Below are 18,377 nucleotides of genomic sequence, written 5' to 3'. Positions count from 1 at the left end.
AGTATGTATGTTCGGAAGATTCACACACAGTTTTTTGCTTTAAATTTGTAGTCAAACGTTCAAAAAAGCTGTTACTCAGTCTAACGCAGAGTCCTGGTATAACCTGACCATTGATTCTGTATCTTTTGGAATTGCAAATCATATAAAATACACCATTCTTCGTTAAAAATTGACTTTCTTTTTCTACAACTACAAATCTCAAAAATCAACAACAATTCAACAATGTTTTCTACAATGACAAATCCTTTGTACACAGTTATAAAGTTCAGCTTTTTCAGAGGTTTGCAAAGGGTACTTTACAACAGGCTTTGAAATTATTTTGAATCATTTCACAATGTAAAAATCTTGAAGCTCATACATTAGCACCAAAGATGGTGACAAAATACATCAAAAACACCACAGTAATGGCTAATTCATACAGAAATACCATATGGATTTTAAACATTTTTATTTTATTTCCTCAAGTAGAAAAATGGAAATACACCTATTTTGTAAGTGTATAATTTTTCCACTCTCTTATACTGGAATAGAAATGTATGACTGTATGATGTGGACTTGTATCTGGGTATAACTGTGTTTAATACAGATCTGTTGTCACGACAGCAGGTCAATCGTCACCACCAGTCAGGGGTGGGGCAGTCTAAATCCTTTGGGTGGGACAAGGAGGAGGAGGGTAGTCACTGCAATCAGCTCATACCCCTGGCAACAGGGGGTGTGCACTCTCACTCTCTCTCTCTCACACACACACACACACACACACAGGAATGTTACCATCACTATAGCAATCAGATACACAAATCTGGGACAGACAAACTCATCAAATTAATATTAGGCATTGGCTGTCTGCCCTCCCCTCTCTTACTGTTCTCCCTCACTCTCATCTATATAATCATCCACCTTTCCACTACTCCTCTCTTTTTAATCATCTGCTTTTCATCCTCCCCCCACCACCCACACACACTCATACACACCTCCCCTATCGCCACAACCACCCTCTTCCACCAAATCCACAGGGAATATCTGCCCATGTACTCTGATATATTTCTCCTCCTGTTGTTTCTACTGTGACCTCACATACTCCCTCCTTATTAATCTGCCAATACTACTTAGTGCCATATCTCAGACATACTTCAAAACATACTTCTTTTCTACACAAGAATGTTTTTTCACATAACTCCTGACTCAAAAATCTACGAAGGCCATGAGAGGCAAATGGGAAAAAAAAAATTTGTGATCCAGTGTTTCCCACGGAATTAGATTCTATCTGTGGAGGTAGCTGGCTTTCTTAAATTAATTATTCAGTAACACTGTTTATGAGGTTTTCCACTGCAAAGCTATGTACAGCTAACCTTGACAACCCAGCTGTATTTTCAGTGTTGTATTAAGAACATAGACTTATCAGAGATAACTTGTAGGGTTTCCACCAGTGTATCATAAGTTGACCCCTCACCAGGCCTAAGCATCAGGGAACTAAAAAACAAAGTATTTTAATATGTTTTCTAAACTAAAATGTGTTGTACAAGTAGTGTAGCTACTTTAAGGAGTAGCTCAGAGTGCGGTCAAGAGACAGAGCATGTATGTGGCTGCGCCAGCACCAGTCTGTAGCGCACACAGACATGGGGACGAGCCAGAGGACGATCTGCCACTTAGAACCAGGACCAGAGCAACCTGCCTGCCATCCGGAGAGAGACACACCAAGAGCAGGCAGAGAGCGGGAGACATGAGAGTAGCTGCTCGCTAACAGTTACAGCAGAGAACAGGAGGGAGAACTGACATCTCACTCTGCTACTCTGTGCTGCGACAGAGCAGACACTTTAGTTTATAACTGTAGCATCAATCATCCGACTAAGTATTGATAACACAACAATCCTTCCTCCCATGTTTTGATTCAGAGTGCACACGGAGAGGAGGGGCTATTCACAAACGGGTCTGTTGTCAGTGTGTTTATGTGTGAGAGAGAGAGAGCTGCCCTGTATGCAGCTCTGCTATGAAATCAGACTTTACCCATGTTAAACCCTGGGTGATCCATTTTCTAAGTCTGATCTGAAATGTTTTCTCTCCTGTGTTTTTGACTTAAGAACTGGTGAAAAAAAAGGTTTTGCCAGGATAATTTTTGTAAGTGTTTATTGTTGTAATACTTATTTCAGCCACAAGAGACTGAAGTGCAGCACCTCCTCATGTTCTAAATAGGACTAAAAGCATTCATGTTTTCTTCCAGGTGACATTTAATTTCTCTATGCACTCTAAACGCAAGGTACATATATTTTGTCTTAGCAGGTTATGTAACATTACTGTCATGACAGATCTATCAAGTAATGGACTAAGGTTTATCCTCAAATGACTGGTAAAGTGGCATTATAATGCATACTTGCTTGATATTTTACTTTCCATGGGTGCATTAATTCTGGAGCAGTGAATAGATACTGTATTTGGGATATCTTAATCGTCCCTAAAATCAACTGTGAGGATGCATGGTAACCACAGACCTTGTGGCAGAAACCACTGGGGTGGTGCACATGTGAAAGCTGAACTAAGAGGAAACATTTTTCTTTCAAAGAAATGTCTTTGTAACAAAATTTACTTAGACACTGATGATAGGGGTCTTTTGAGTCTTCAGCTTACTTCCTGGCTGGCATTACCAATATGGAACCCACTTGTCATTAAACAGACTTTGGTTTAAATATGTAATATCTTGTCTACAAGAGATTGAAAAAAATCAAGTTTAGCTCACTGCTCCAATATGCATGGACAGCTTGGGTCATACTTTATAACACCTTACCTACGCACAGCTGATCAGGTTTGAATTCCTCCCCAACAGTGTGTAGGTCTCATTCTGCCCTCTGTGAAACAGGACAGCATCATTCAGAGTCATAGTTGCTGTTAATTAAGTGTTAATTCATTAAATAAAAAAGCTCATTAACCTTACAAGTCTTCCTCCTTCATTGACATGGCTTACACCTCTAGGATGGAATTGTTGGACCCACAATTCAAATGTTAGACTTCTCTCTGGAATATTAAACAAACAAACATGAGTTGACTTGTCTCAGGTTTGATGTAGATCATTGGATCTCAAAGTGGGGTCCGGGGACCCCCAAGGGTCCTTGACGGGGTTCCAGGGGGTCCCCATAAAAATGGAGAGTAGTTCAATTTTACTAATATTCTATTCACTAGAAGTTAGCCCAATGTATAAGAATGACTATTCTGATCAGAGGTTTCACTCCCACCTACAGTATAGACATTTACGGAATTCTCTACTAAATCATATCTGACAACTATCTCCTCAGATAGGGGTCCCGGGACAAAAATCTTATCAAATAGGGGTCCACGGCTTGTTACATCAATTTGGGGTCCTTGACATGAAAAAGTTAGAGAACCAATTGTCTAATTACCAATGGTTCAACTGTCAGCTGAAGAACTGATTAAGAATAAGCATTGCACTATAATTGCAGTATTCAATAAACAGCATACAATTGTATATCATAAATATGAATAAAAACCACATTAATTTAAATTGCCAAAATCAAAATGTATCTAAAGTGCTTATTCTGTTGTGTATAGCTATCATTAAATGTACAAAATTGTCCTATTCCCTTAGCAAGGTGTCCAAATGTCCCACTCAGAAGGGGTTTTATTGGTAAAACATCCCACTCATAAGGGGTGAGGTGTCCCTGTTACCATGACAACATTCGCGATACAGTCGACTCAAACTAGGTTGTAGCTGTTGGTTAGCCATAAACAATATGTTTTTCACTTGCTAGCTAGCGGGCTAACGTCAGTATACCTAATGCTAATGACAGATTAGTGCCAATTAAAATACATTTCTAGCCAAAAGAAAGACATGACAGTAAAGTTACATAACTTCCTAAAATACAATATATGTACCTTGTGTTTAGAGTGCATGGAGAAATTAAAACTCACCTGACAGAAAATATGAATTTTTTTAGTCCTATTTAGAACATGGGGTAGCGGTGCAATTCAGCCTCTTGTGGCCAAAATGAGTATTACAACAATAAACACTTGATCCTGACAAAAAAAAAATTTCACCTTTCAAATTTTTTTTTTCACCAGTTTTCACAGATGAAAAAAGTAACTTAGAAAAAATATCCTTGCAAAACTTTTTTTTTCACCTGTTCTAAAGTCATAAATACAGGAGAGAAAATAATTTAGATCAGACTTAGAACATGGATCACCTGAATTTTTTTTTCTCACTTGCCTCTCAGGGCTTCCATAAAAACCACAAAAAATAACCTTATTTTTTCCTTTGTCTGCACCTTTGTCTTTTCTCTACTTTCTTTTCCTTTTCTTCTTTCTTTTCCTCTCTCTCTAGGTTCAACCAGCCAGAGGTCGCCAACAGGGGCCAAACCTAAAATAACACTGGACCCCTACATACGCCTCAAATCAGACAAGTTAGACTTGGTGAGTCCTGTCCTCCAGTCAGATAAAAAAAAAAAGTTATTTTAGAGACATGCTGCTGACTAGATTTCTCATGGCATGTGCTGCAAAGCATGTTTGGAGAGATCTGTTTATTCCTTGCTTTGGGTTTATTTGGCCAGATCCTCCTCCCTCTGTTTCTTGACCTTATCCTTGCTGCAGTGATGCATACCATGTACTTGTGCACTACTAAGTCATCTTAAAAAATCTTGAAGACTTTTTGCACCAAAGCTGCCAAATTACATAACTGAGTGTCCATATTCATTATAATGTTAATATTATTACTAAATTGTATTACCAAATGTATTTAATAAACATTTTTATACTGCATAAGTTAGGGTGAGGGCAGGGCACATTCCACATTCAGTTCTGACTTACTCAGGTTCAATTGTTTCAGACTGTGCTGAGAGTTGCATTTTTTGAGTTCTATTTACATTGACAAATCTTTCCATCGCTTTCTCTCTCTCTGATAGCTGTTTACCTGTAAAAACTCAGGAGCTGGAAATAGATCAGGCTTACTGTGAGCTGTCATGTCATCAGCTGTAACTGCATATTTAAAATAGCAGTCCACACATGTAGCATTGAACTCCTCTGACCTTGTTGTGGCCATGATGGATGGTCGACACAAAAGGCTTTATACTACTTTTATCACATAGGCAGTAGTTCCTCCCAACGCCTAGAAACACATGCTGATGTGGAAAATCAGTGGAGTTCCCCCTTAATAGGGTTTGTAGTATTAACGATTTTTATATTTATTGCTTATTTCTTCCGTTTTTAAATGTTTTCATGGTGTAATATATAAATGTAGCTAGTCTAATGTAAATGTTGCCTTGTTTGTTTGATGACAAAAAAATAGAAATGTACAAATCTTTGGGCACCTTGGCTCAGTCTGAAGGCAGGCGTACCCAGGGTACAGCAGCTCCTTCTTTGGGAACTACTGCTCTAGTTTCATAACAGTAACGGCAGATAACATTGCAGCAGTATGTGTTCAGCCATTTTCACTGGTCAACTCCACCCAGCTGGGTGTGTCCACCCTGATGTGGGTGTTTTATGAATATTCCATCTACTCTGTCCAGCTGTGACTGATGCGTCACAAGCTGTACAGACAACTGACAGACAAATGTCTTCTCCTTTATCTAGAGAGACTCTGTTCTTTCCAGATAACAGAGTCTTTCAGACTGCTTTCAGAGTTTCAGTAAAAGCTGAGGAAAAGCCTAGGGCTGAAATGTGTTCATTTTTTGCTGCTGTGCATCATTGAAAAAGTGATATATACTTATTTTTGAGTGCTGACGACTTCATTTGATATTATAGGACCTGACATAATCGGCTAAGAGAACTAGTGCTCAGATTATTTACATTTTTTATGTATAGTACTTTTAGTACATTTCCCAACTTCATACTGCTTTCATTATTAATTTTAAAATAATAATAAATAATACTAACACCTCTCCGGATAAATAAGTCACTTAATGAACAAGACACTAAGCTTTAACAGTAGACACATTTCCTCATTCTCTCAGATTTGTGTCAGCAGCTGGAGGTAATATTTGTTTGGCAGCTGATAGATCTCAGTGGTGACCTAAACCTGTGATGAGGTTCATGATATCAGTAGCTGATGGCTGGTAGAGGGACAACCCAAACAGCTCAGACTTTTTAGCCTCGCTCCTGCCAGCTTTGCACATACTGCAGCTGCTCTTTCTGCCAGCACATACTGCCTTACCACACCGCTGTGAAAGAGGCCTAACAGTCTAAATCCTTGCTAATGGCCCTTAGTGGCTTTGTCCTGTTTGTTTAGGTAATTTTTAGTATGTTTAACTGTGACCTGCCAAGGAGACGGATGTCTCTACAGATGTCAATTAGCATTGGATTTGTGCAATTCTGGGCCTCATGGTGATACAAGAGGAAAGGTCAGGAGGTCATCAAAAGGACTGATTCTCTGGAGACTATAAATACCTAGTTACAATACAGATGGGAGATAAATGAAAGTTAAAACTGACATAAGGTAAAAAGTAAGGTGCTGTTCCACCATAGCCCTAGTGCTCCTTGTCAAAGATTCTCCAAGTGTGTGGAACTCCACTGGAGGGATTAACAGAATTCTTCCAAACACATTTCCTTATGGTATCTAACACACAGTGGTGGAGGAAGTACTCAGATCCTTTACATAAGTAAAAGCACCAATACCTTAATGTAAAAATACTCCATTACAAGTAAAAGTCCTGCATGAAAAATCCTACTACAGTAAAAGTACATAAGTATTATGAGCTTGATGTAGTTAAAGTATTGCAGTAAAAGTAGTGGTTTGGTCCCTCTGACTGATATATTATCATATATGACATCATTAGATTATTAATACTGAAGCATGTTACTGTTGTAGCTGCTGGAATATAAATGTAGTGGAGTAGAAAGTACCCTCTGAAATGTAGTGTAGTGGAAGTATAAAGTAGCATCAAATGGAAATACTCAAGTTAAGTACAAGTACCTCAAAATTGTACTTAAGTACAGTACTTGAGTAAATGTACTGAGCTACTTTCCACCACTGCTAACACATCACTCCAAAATCTCCCATAAGTGTTAAATTGGGTTGAGATTTGGTGACTGTGAGGATCACATCATGTGATCACATCACATCATTCTCATTCTCATGTTATGTTTGTCCACACATTTATTCAGGTTTTTGGAAAAAAAAAAAAACAACATAAAGCAAATTTACACCAAGCTTTCATGTCTCTCTGAATTTGCTTGCAACTTTTTTTTACAGTTGTAGCACTTCCCCCCCCCACCACCCCCAAGCTCTCTCTTCATCTAATCATTGATCTCTCCCAGTCACAGGCTGCCTTCTGTATCATACTCGTGCTCTTCATTTGTACATTCTTTTATACCATACTGTATCAGCACTTTCTCTCACTGCTCCCCCTCTCACCCCTGCCTTCCAGCATCCCATCTCTCTGCTCATGGTCTCTGTTTTCCTCTACCTTCATTCTCTGGCTTTCTGTCTTTGCCCTCTGTGCAGTTTTGTTACTGTTATTCAGCTACAATTTTCATTTTGTCCGGATCCTGCTCAGCCAGAGGTTGACCCTAATCTACCAATTCATTAATGGGATTAGAGAGACAGAGAGAGAGTTTAAATGTTGAATACAGGCACATCCTCTCTCTTGATCTGTTGGCTCCTTTGCAAAGCAGAGAGAGAGACAGATTATGGATATTTATAGTAATAGGTGAGGAAATGTCACAAAGGACAAAAACCCAATGAAAGAGGAGTGGAGTGAAACAAACAATGAACTGTTGAGTACAGTATAATCCTACTTCACTGGATATATGTACTTCAACCCTGTTTAAAGCAAGCAAAAGACGGCTACGATAGGGACTGACTATTGTGCCAAGCGTAGTTTTTCAGATGCCTTAAAGGTGAATAACTGGCTGTTATTCTATGTTTGTTGTTATTAACAAATCCTATAAAAAGACTCAAACTAACAATCTGTTAGTCCATCTCCCAATACTTTGACTTCTCTGCTGTCTGTGGCTCTCAGTCAGGACCAGAGTTAACACTGTGGACATTAGAACAGGTTCTGTTTGTCTTTTCATGACTGGAGGAAGTTTACATTCTACAATAATACACAAATTACACATGGTGATTTTTTTAGAGGCTCACAGTCAATATTCTTATTCTGCTGAAAACCTAATTAAAATAAAGATATGTAGTATTTATCCATGAGAATGATATATCTGGCAGTATGGAGAATCCTTTAAAGTCACATGCAGACCATTGTGTATGGAGATAAGACCATTGTGAACATATAAAAGATGTAATATTGAGGTTAACAGTTGAAAACAACAGTTGAGAATACAGACCTAACACGAGGTTCATTTAGCAGCTGTTCTGGAGCTTTCAATCATTAATTCCTCAGTAATTTGCCCAGTTGTCATGGAGAGATGTTCCAATGTCCTTTTTTTAAAGCACTGTATTGTGTCATTCTGAGACATGTTTCTTGTCACTTCTCAGTAAACTAACCCTAACCCTGTAAACATTTTAATGTGAAACAACTTGTGGAGATGAAAAGATTTTAAGACTATTTAAGATGTATAATTTGACACAAACTGCACAATCTGCAGATTGCTGCAGTTTGATGACAGAACATAGCACGTGTATATGCTATGTTCTGTCAAGTGATGTTGCACCAAGGTATAAATATCTCCCTGTGCCTCTCTGTCTTTATCTGTGTCTGTGTATCTTTCTGTCTCTGTCTCTCTCAGGCTTTGTCCTTCCTCGGGTTGGATGTCACTGAAGAGAAAAGAAAGAAGTTGAGACAGAGCCTGACCGCAGACCCACAAGGCACTGTGGCCTATGGAGGTGAAGCACATGGACAAAAACACACACTCACACACAAACAAGCCCTACACACACACTTCCAGTTGTGTCAACAGCAAATTGAAAGATCTGTGTTGAAACACTGTCAAATCACAGGCTCTGTGTGACAGCTGTATGTCAGTTACAGGTTGTGTCACTCGTGCATTGTGTCACTTTGTGTAACAATGAGCCAGGTCTGTGTCTGCTGGTAAACAGATAGACAAAGTGAATCTGTGTTGAATACTCCCTACCTATGTCTGTAATGTTCAATTACAACAGGGGCTGCTTGTGCATATTTGTTCTATTGATAAATGAAAGTAAATGTTATGTTGAAATATGAAGTTTAATGAAGTGTGATTTAGGTGTTTTTTCTTCTGTATCTACAGTATATACTGCTGTAGCTTTACATGTGATGTACTGTGCAAAGCATCTGACGTTACAGAAGACACAAAATAAAAATCACCAGAGTCTATACAGACACAGTCTCACAGTCTCAAGTCCAGATACCAGGACATGTCATGATTATTCATTCTGCATAAATAAGAAGAACAAGCCTAGTTTACTGATAGGACATCAGGACATGCAGAGGGATAGTGCCTCCAGCTAGAATACAAGGCACAAGCGTATTTAGCTTAAACTCTGTGAGCTAGTCATTGCACCTCAGTTTGAATTTCAAATAAAAAGTGACTTAGCTGACAATTGTAGCTGAAAACTCAACCATAGACACTGCCCTCTGCCCTCAACTGTTTACCAGCTCACTTTGTTTTGTGTCCAATTCTGCTGGAATTCAAATATCTTTTTTTCTTTGTCACCTGAAATGGCTTTCATGGTGAATATATACAGTCAAATGTGCGTTTCTGCTGTAATCATCCTGCACTGTTCCACACTTCACAGAGGTCAGCATATTGACGTTGTCATTACACAAGTTAGTCAGTTTATTGACTTAAATATCACAATACAAATACTGTATATAAAATTACACAATCAAATAAAAACATTAGGTCCAAACAATATTCCATATACAAATATGTCAACACAGTAATACATTAAGATTAGCCAACAACATGGTCACGTTGTTACATTTTCAGGCAAGTGTGCAACATAACTATGACTCTTGTCTGTGCTTATGAAAAGTGAACTAAGAGAAGACTAAAAACTGACGCTCAGCCTGTGTGACCAAACTGTTTTAAAATGGTAAAAATGTAAGATACAGAGAAGCAATTTACAGCAAGTGATGACATTTCTAAGAACTGGCTGCAACACCACCAACACTACTAAAACCTGTTTAGTTACAAATCCACAATTTCAGGTTTTCTTGAGCCTTTAATGTCAATATGATGTTTGGACCCCAAAGCAGTTCAGATATGTTCTCAATCATCCCAAACTTCATATTATCTTAAAAAATCAACCAGGAAATGTAGTGGAAACACTACAGAAAATGTAAAACAAGTGTCCATGGTTTAATGAAACACAATATGTTTTTAAAAAGTGTACAGAAGATAGTGGAAGAGAAGCAAATTTAAGATATTTTCCATATGTATTATCTCTTTGTGTACAAATACTTATGTATTTTTCTTCATGTTATTTGAGACTCTCACAAATGAATAATAGTTCAAACCTCATCTTGAGTTCAACTGTACTCTTTGGCTTGTCACTCTATCTTGTTTTTAGCAAATTTGAGCACAAACACTGAGATCTGAGATTTTACTCTTCTTTCATATCTGTTATATGTTGTCCTGGTGGACGTGGTAACCCTGCCATTTCTGTCATCAACAACTAACTATCTGTACTTGTTTGTCAACTCTCAGACTTTGTGGAGGCCACGCGGAACACCTTCCAGGAGAACCTGGAGGAGCTGGGTTTAGGGGCGGGTCCCTTCATGTTCTCCTATCATGAAGCAGCCAGTCTGATGGACACGTCAGCCTTCCACTCCCCCGTAAGGAGTTCTCACAGCCTCTCACATGCCAGCACTCTCACACATTAAACAGAAAAGTTGACAACCTGCTGTAGCATCATTTGTTGCTATGAATAACATCTCTCATCTGTGTGGATAAAAACAAGATTTCAAATCTGTGAAACACTTGTAAATCATCCCAAGTGAGGTGTGTGTGTATGTGTGTGTGTCTGCAGACGTATGAATCAGAATGCAGCTACAGCAGTGAGGAGATGGAACAGTTTCAGACAGAGGTGAAGCAGCTTCAGACCCAGATGAAGCAGCTCAAGGTGAACATGCATACACACACACACACACACACACACAGTGTTGGTGGATGGAAGTTTATGTTCTGTTGATCATGAAGTTATCATCCTTGAGAATATTTTTGTAATGGCATTTTTAAGTACAGTACTTGAGCAAATGTACTTAGTTACTTTCCAGCACTGCTTAATGGAAAAATAATATTCTGTTCGCTGTATCATTATCATCATCATGCCTGCCACTATACTGAGAGGATTTTTATATTTTATTATTTAATTGTCATATTTTTATTGGCAGCTACACTTATCAGTTGTTCTGACACCTGACAGTGTAACATCACCTACTGTATAACTTTATGTATGTCTTTGCTGACTTCTGACTGATATGCCCACAAACAGAGGAGGACAGATTGCCTTATATAGCAATTTAGTGGTGTCAATCAAGTTTGTGCAGTTAACAGAGTTTAGTGAGTCTGAATGTGAACACTCGTATGAGCAAACCTCACAGAAAAAAGTCAGAAAGGGTTAAGATAAGAAAAGGAAAATGATACTTAACATGAAAACAACTGACACATGTCCTTGATGATAGCTGAAAGAGGGCAGAGGGAAGTGTTCTCTCTGTTATGTAGTCTGGTTTCACTCAGTCAGACTATTGGCCTGATGATAAAAGCCTCCTGGGCTTAATGTGCTCCCTGTTTTGGCAGGTGATGCTGAAGGACATGGAGCACAGCAAGAAAACCCTGGAGGAGGAGCTGCAGAAGACCTCAGAGGTGGGAGACAAACAAGACACAAATACTGCACCTACAGTGTGTCCAAAGCAACTCAAGCAGCATGCTGTGTCATTTTACATCAGTTTAGATGTTGAAACCACTTACTTAAATGTAGAGTCAGTCATTCTGGAGAAAGATTGTTGATATCTGACCTAAACACCCAAACAAATACATCCCTCCCTTCGTGCTCCTTCAGAAGCTCCACCCCCCAAATTCATGGACCCGCATTGCCAAGGCAACGACCAAAAGAGAAATATGGCGTGATCCAGAGAGATCCATCAGCTGTAGAGTCACTTCTGTTCGTCTCACACTTTATCACAAGTGGAAAAAATATATATATATATTCTCATGTGAGCACAACAGCACATTTACAGAGCCAGGGGTGTGTCTGAACATCAGACAGCTAGCAGACCATGAGGAGATATTCGCTGAATTTGACAAAAAGTGTATTGGATTAGAATCACTGACTCTACCTTTAAATGCCATTGAGATTTATTTACACATTTAAGAGACAGCTGTAGGTCTCTGAATGATGTTGCGTCTAACACACAGAACATCCTGTTGTCTTTTGCAGAAAGCATGTTTGACTGTGGAGGAGAACACCCGCCTGAAGAGCCGCCTGCAGGCAGCCGAGAGCGAGGCGGTGCAGCGGCAGGCCAGCAGCGCTGAGCAGGACTACGAGGAGGTGATCCAGCTGCTGGAGGCTGAGATCAGAGACCTGAAGAACCAGCTGGCCAGCAAGAGGCAAGCACGAGGAGTGGAGGCCACCAAGGTGAGTATCAAACAAGAACTTGTAACTATTTCTATTGTACACTGTTTTCAACTTCTACTACCCTATGTTTCAGAGGAAACATTGTACTTTTTACTGCACTGCAATTTTTGAGAGTTTGTACATTCCTATTCTACATAAAACATGACAAAATGGACACAATAGGTGTACTGGATACCAGTATTTCAAAAACATTTACACACTGTTTAGACATCTGGTATTAACCTACAATCTGTATCTGGATAGTGACTCGTGGGCTTTTGCGTTTACACCTGCTACTTATAAGCGGATGTCTGTATGCATTAGTGAGGCGCGGCTGGCAGACTTTGACCAGGTCAAACACAGTGATAATCTACTTATTGTTGCCATGCAGAGGAAAGGTCAGTCTATAGCTTTTTGATGGGCAGCTTGAGACAGCAGGAAGAGGCGGGATTATGTGACTTTTCAACTTGTTAAGTGGATTTTTAGCCTTGACAGCAGAGTGACTGTAAGGGTGACAATGTTAGTGTGCCACACTTACAGCGTGTTGGTCTTCCACTTTGGTCCAGACTGACATTTGTGTTTTTGAGTGAAATTTCTTGGCAACTATTGGTTGCAACATGTTCTGCATGCACTTAGACCTTGAATCAAGTTGCTTTTCTCCCGATCCAGATACAGATCAAGTGTTAAAAAATTCTAAAGCATTACAAAAAAGGAGAGGAGACCACACATGAGTTCTAACTGAAAAATAGATTTATTGTACATATATTAAACTAAACACAGCAAAACAAAGCAGGGTGGGAGCTACAGGAGAGAGGGCAAGTGGCTGACTGCCACCAGTAAATCCAGGTGAGCTGAATCTCCCTGACAACCCAACTCCGCCCACCAAGAGCCTGCAGGAAGGAGTCCTGTCCAGAGAGGGTCGTTACAAAAGTGAAGCTGGATTTTTGCTCGATGTAAGAGTTCTGTGGTTCTGCAGCAGTTCTGTAGATGTTGTATGTACAGTGTAAGTACTACTGAAAAAGAAACTATTGGCTATGGAAAGCAGCAGATTACCCAGCCTTTCTTTAGCTCCTTCATGTTCATGTGGAGGAAAAAACACAAGCAGCCAAGTTCTTGTTGTCTCCATGTGCTGTCTCAGTAGCCCTAGGAGCAGGCTCAACAGTTAGCATGGAGTCAAGCCCATAGCAAACAGTTGACTGTGCAGATGATATCGTATGATATCGTTCGAGTTAAAAAAAAAAAACAGAGCCAAGCTTTTCCATTCGGCTGTCTTCCTTCCTCCCTCCTCCTCCACACACTGGAAGCCCTGCAGCTCTGTCAGTTTGCTGCCTTCTTTTGTAGCTGCGTCTCTGTGAAATACATCAAGCTGCATTTCTAACAGCCCCGCTGACTGAGCCACGGAGCCCTGCCTATGTTTTCACCAGCACCCTGCTTTGATGAGAAGAAGGCTTTATATTCATTTGCTCTGGCTCTCAGGCTTACTGCCTCACTACCTGTGGCTTTTCATCTCGGGTGGTAAATCCTCTGGCTGCACGCTGGCTCACAGGAATCAGCTGCTTCATACTGACACAAAGCAATATCCAGCCAAAAAAATGAGGACAGCCCTTTGTCATTCTCCTCTCCTGGAATCAGGGCACCTCACAATCATCAAATTCAGACTTTTTCTTCAGTATCAGTGGTAATCCAGATGGTTGCTGTCTGCACATCCATGGATACAGTGTGGGCAGCAAGTACTAGTAGCTAATTCAGCATGACTTCTCATGGTACAGATATATCCAAAATGTAAATGAATGGAGGCTGTTCTATCTACACGTAGGTGAAGATAGTTGATGTCTGATATTCAGACATTCAGCAAGGTTCATCCACAGTAACTTTTTAATAATATCAGTTTTCGATGCAGGATTAAACCTGAGTGATCAGTTATTATTTTTATTTCATGATCTGATATTGTTTAAAACATTTTGTGTGACACTTGACAGTAGATGGACACTGACGAACTAATGTTAGAGGCTAACTTAAAGAACAGTCTCACAATTTTTCAAGTCTTTCTTAAAAAACAGTTCTCCTAAATGAACATTGAAACATGTTTTTCTTGCTGTAATCATTCCTGCTGTTCATACTGACCATTAGAAGATCCTTCCACCACAGCTCAACAGAGAAACACTGTCTGAGGAAACACAAAGAGAGAATTTGATGCTAAAATAAAGTAAATGTGTCAGATATCCACTTGATATGACTAACTCAGACTGCTGAAGCCTCATATAAGCTTCACATCAACTTTTAAATGCATTTTTGCACTAAATGACTGTGTGGACACACTGTGGATTTTGGCCTCCATCACTGATATTGAAGCACATTTGAAGGGGATCTTTTAATAGTCAGTATGAACAGGAGGAATGCTTACAGCAAGGAAAACCTCTTTCATTGTTCATATGGACACCTGACTGTTGTTTTAAGGCACACTTGAAAAATTGTGAACCTGTCCTTGAAAAGTGCAAAAAAAGGTATTTTCCCATGTTGAACCTCATTCATAACTCTGGAGTTATGAGCTTTCCCATCATTTCAAAAGAAATTATGGGAACTGAACATAGAAAATATGACAGTTTTGACAATTTCAAACAAATCCTGGTGTCAGATGTATATGCACAAAGACAGAAATACAGGCAGACAGACAGAAATACGGGCATTGTTTTCGTCAGATTTATAAAGACTTGCACACACATGGTTGTGATTTTACAAATCACAGTCATTGTGAAACTAGCCTCATTTTCACTCCAACAATTGGCCATAAATAGATGAAGATATTCAACGAGCTGCCTGCTGCACACGTCTTTAGACTTGTCAGTGAAACAAACGGGAAAGAAGAAGTGCAGTTTTACTGATTATGTTGCATCGGAAATGTTCTCCAACAGCACCAGAGCAGCTGTCATAATGCATGACAGAGGTGCACGGTTATTATTTTTAGATTCCATCTTTCACGTTGTTTTTCCACCTTCACCTTATCATATAACCTGCAGCTGGCTCAAAAACACCTGGTCTGAAGTCTGTGTGAGGTGCACATTCTCACCTCACTTTCTATCTTTATAAATACCAGTGAATGTGTGGAAATGGCGTATGCATGGTTTTTGTGTGTAGGCCCTGCCCACTACTGGTGTCAGTGCAAATACAGTTATTACAGAGAGAGAATAATACATCTGATAGTGGCATCTGATTTTTCTTTGAAATAACTTGAAAGATGCTCTGATCAAAGAACTTTTCTACACATAGTGGCTTCATGTTCACCATATCTTCTACAGTTACACCCTCATATTTATTCATCTAGTGATCCCACTTATAAACAACACAGTCATTGATCAGATGTGTGTGTGATTTGTGTTTGTCAGGAGGATGTGCACGACCTGAATAGGAGGCTGACAGCCATCGACTGCCAGCTGAGGAAGTCAGAGCTGAACAGGAAACACCTGGAGATCTCAAACAAGAAACTACTGGGCTTTGCACAGGTACAACTCTTTACCACTATCACACAACACCTCTGTCAAACATTTTGGACTTTTCCACCAATTCTAGCTGTAAAGACATTTGCTCTAAATCATCAGTCATTTTATCTGTCTAGTCTAGATACAAGCTTAAAAACAACTGATTTTATTTCATTAATATATTCAAATACACTCATTACAAAACTGTTTTTCAAAGCTGTTATACTATGCTTAATTTGTTTTTTAAGATTATTTATAATCACAAATAAATTATTCAGATTTGTAAGAATCTTCATGCACTATGTTGCTGTTTTAGTTAAGAAGCAGCAGGTCAGTATAAAGACACACTTAACACTTTGTTAGCCCCCACTGGCTTACATGATGTTTAACATGCTACAGCTGTGTTGGTTAAGTCTGTAGAGTGTATTCATGTACATAGAAGTCACAGCGGTCACTAAACAGCAGTCTGCATCCTTCACCCTGAAAACACCTGCAGGTCTCTGTAGAGATCTTTCAGATGTTGGTTTTTCTGGTCCATAGCACAAAACGTCTGTGCCAGTAGCTTGTTTAGGAAATAATCACTGTATTTGTAACGATTCCCAGTGGTTGCCTGTGGAGTTTGATAAAAGTGATTGATTACTTAATAAGCCTTTCAAACAGTCAATAGATATGAACAACAGGCATAGTCTCCATGACACTTTCAAACATCATGTTTCATTAAAGCAGCAACAACCACAGCTTGAAATTGAAGCCATTGCAGAAGTACCTTAAAGTGCAATACCACTGATGGACGCTGGGTGCTGGTTCCAATATACTCTATATGTCCAGATTAACAACTCAATATGCTACACGTTCTAAAACGCTCCAACCAAAGTCCTGTCTGACCCAGACACCTGTTATACATCTTAACAATGGATAGTAAATTATATATAAACAAACACACAGCAAATACATGAAGTATCTTAATGATAGTTAATACAAGATATATGCATCATTTTTACAGAAACACAGTTGTTTATTTGAATAAACAACACAGAAAAAGATGATGTCTGCTGGGCGTTGATTGACAGCTGTGATTGACAGTTTGCTCCCCAGCTCCGGGACTTTCAGTGAGTCGGACTACAATCACAAAATAAAAGATTGGTTTTATCCGTCTAGTCTTGACACAAAGTGAGCTACCAAAATAACACAGACAAACTCTCTCTGTGGTGCATATAAAGACTTTACCTGCAGTTTGAGTTAGATGCGACCCAGAACTGCGGTGGAAAGTGTGCACCAGACATCTTCACAGGTTTAAAATTGCACCAGATCCAAAAGGGAACATATCATGCATACATCAAAACATAGACACCCGATCTGAAAGACACCTGAGGACAGTCTAAAACTGATTCAGTGTTACTGAGAAAACTGAGACAACAGAACTTCACATAACTGGCATCATTATCTCTCTCCTCAGAACGTCCACAAAGTGTTAACAACACCCAGCCTGTTTGCAGGAGAAGTCAGGTAAGAGACCCTGAACATCTACAGCTCAACATCACGTTATTAGTCACTCACAGCTCTGCAAGTCATGCTGTAATAACTTTTCTTGTCTGTGTCTCTCTCTCTCTGTGTGTCTGTGTGTCTGTGTGTGTGTGTGTGTGTGTGTGTGTGTGTGTGTGTTGTATATCAGGAGCAACAGGTCATCTCCAGCCACAGAAAGCCCAGACACCCCGTCACCTCTTCCTGATCCTGCCTCACAGCTGGCTGCAGAGGCCAAAGAGCTGGTGCAGGGAGTCTGCTCTCTCACTGATGACAAAGGTGCAGACTGCATGCTGGAGCACAATGAAAAAGACAAGAATACACTAGTACACACCACCCAAAGTTGGATTAATCGATTAAACAGACAATTCATCTTTATTACTGATGAATAACTTGACCTAACCAAAAAATCAGTGGTTCCATCTTCTCAGATGAAGATATGCTGCTTTTCTTTCATTTCTATGATATACAGTAATTAGAAGAATATACACCAAACACATAACTGATTAATGGAGACAATAATCTTCAAATTAATCAATAAAGGAAATAATTGTTAGTTGCAGCCCAACACCACGCAAGACAGGAATAGAGTAGACTGGACTGATACTTTTTTGTCATTTCCAAAGAGTTTGTAAGTAAGAAGGAAGTTGTGAGTGGTTGACCAATAAATTAAGACACACATTTGAAAAAACAAACACAAGGTCCACTCAGTATCTTCCTCAGAAAAGGAAGATCTGAGGAAGATTGTGTGATATGATCGAAAGCTCCAGAACAGCCACTGAATGGACCTTGTGGTGAGATCATTCTTGTTTCCAGCATCAAGAATGAACTTTGAATCTTAATACACACACATCCTTTTGTGTTTTCTGGCATGTAGGCCATGAAAT

At 39.4% G+C, this 18,377-nt stretch overlaps 1 protein-coding gene across 5 annotated transcripts in view; it reads left to right on the top strand.

Annotated features, from left to right (window-relative positions):
• Positions 1-18,377, top strand: part of si:dkeyp-72e1.9 (syntaxin-binding protein 4) — a 95,451-nt gene that overhangs the window by 73,984 nt on the left and 3,090 nt on the right. For all 5 annotated transcript variants that reach the window (XM_044331192.1, XM_044331194.1, XM_044331191.1 and 2 more), the window contains 9 exons: positions 4,328-4,416; positions 8,683-8,779; positions 10,585-10,712; positions 10,907-10,999; positions 11,677-11,742; positions 12,317-12,514; positions 15,877-15,993; positions 17,426-17,475; positions 17,642-17,769. In XM_044331192.1, the coding sequence (XP_044187127.1) occupies positions 4,328-4,416; positions 8,683-8,779; positions 10,585-10,712; positions 10,907-10,999; positions 11,677-11,742; positions 12,317-12,514; positions 15,877-15,993; positions 17,426-17,475; positions 17,642-17,769 (966 nt within the window). The remainder of the gene's footprint in view (positions 1-4,327; positions 4,417-8,682; positions 8,780-10,584; positions 10,713-10,906; positions 11,000-11,676; positions 11,743-12,316; positions 12,515-15,876; positions 15,994-17,425; positions 17,476-17,641; positions 17,770-18,377) is intronic.

This window comes from Thunnus albacares, chromosome 17, assembly GCF_914725855.1.
Source record: "Thunnus albacares chromosome 17, fThuAlb1.1, whole genome shotgun sequence".
Taxonomy (NCBI): Eukaryota; Metazoa; Chordata; class Actinopteri; order Scombriformes; family Scombridae; genus Thunnus; species Thunnus albacares.
Note: the sequence above shows the minus strand (reverse complement) of the source record. Positions and strands in the feature narration are given on the sequence as shown.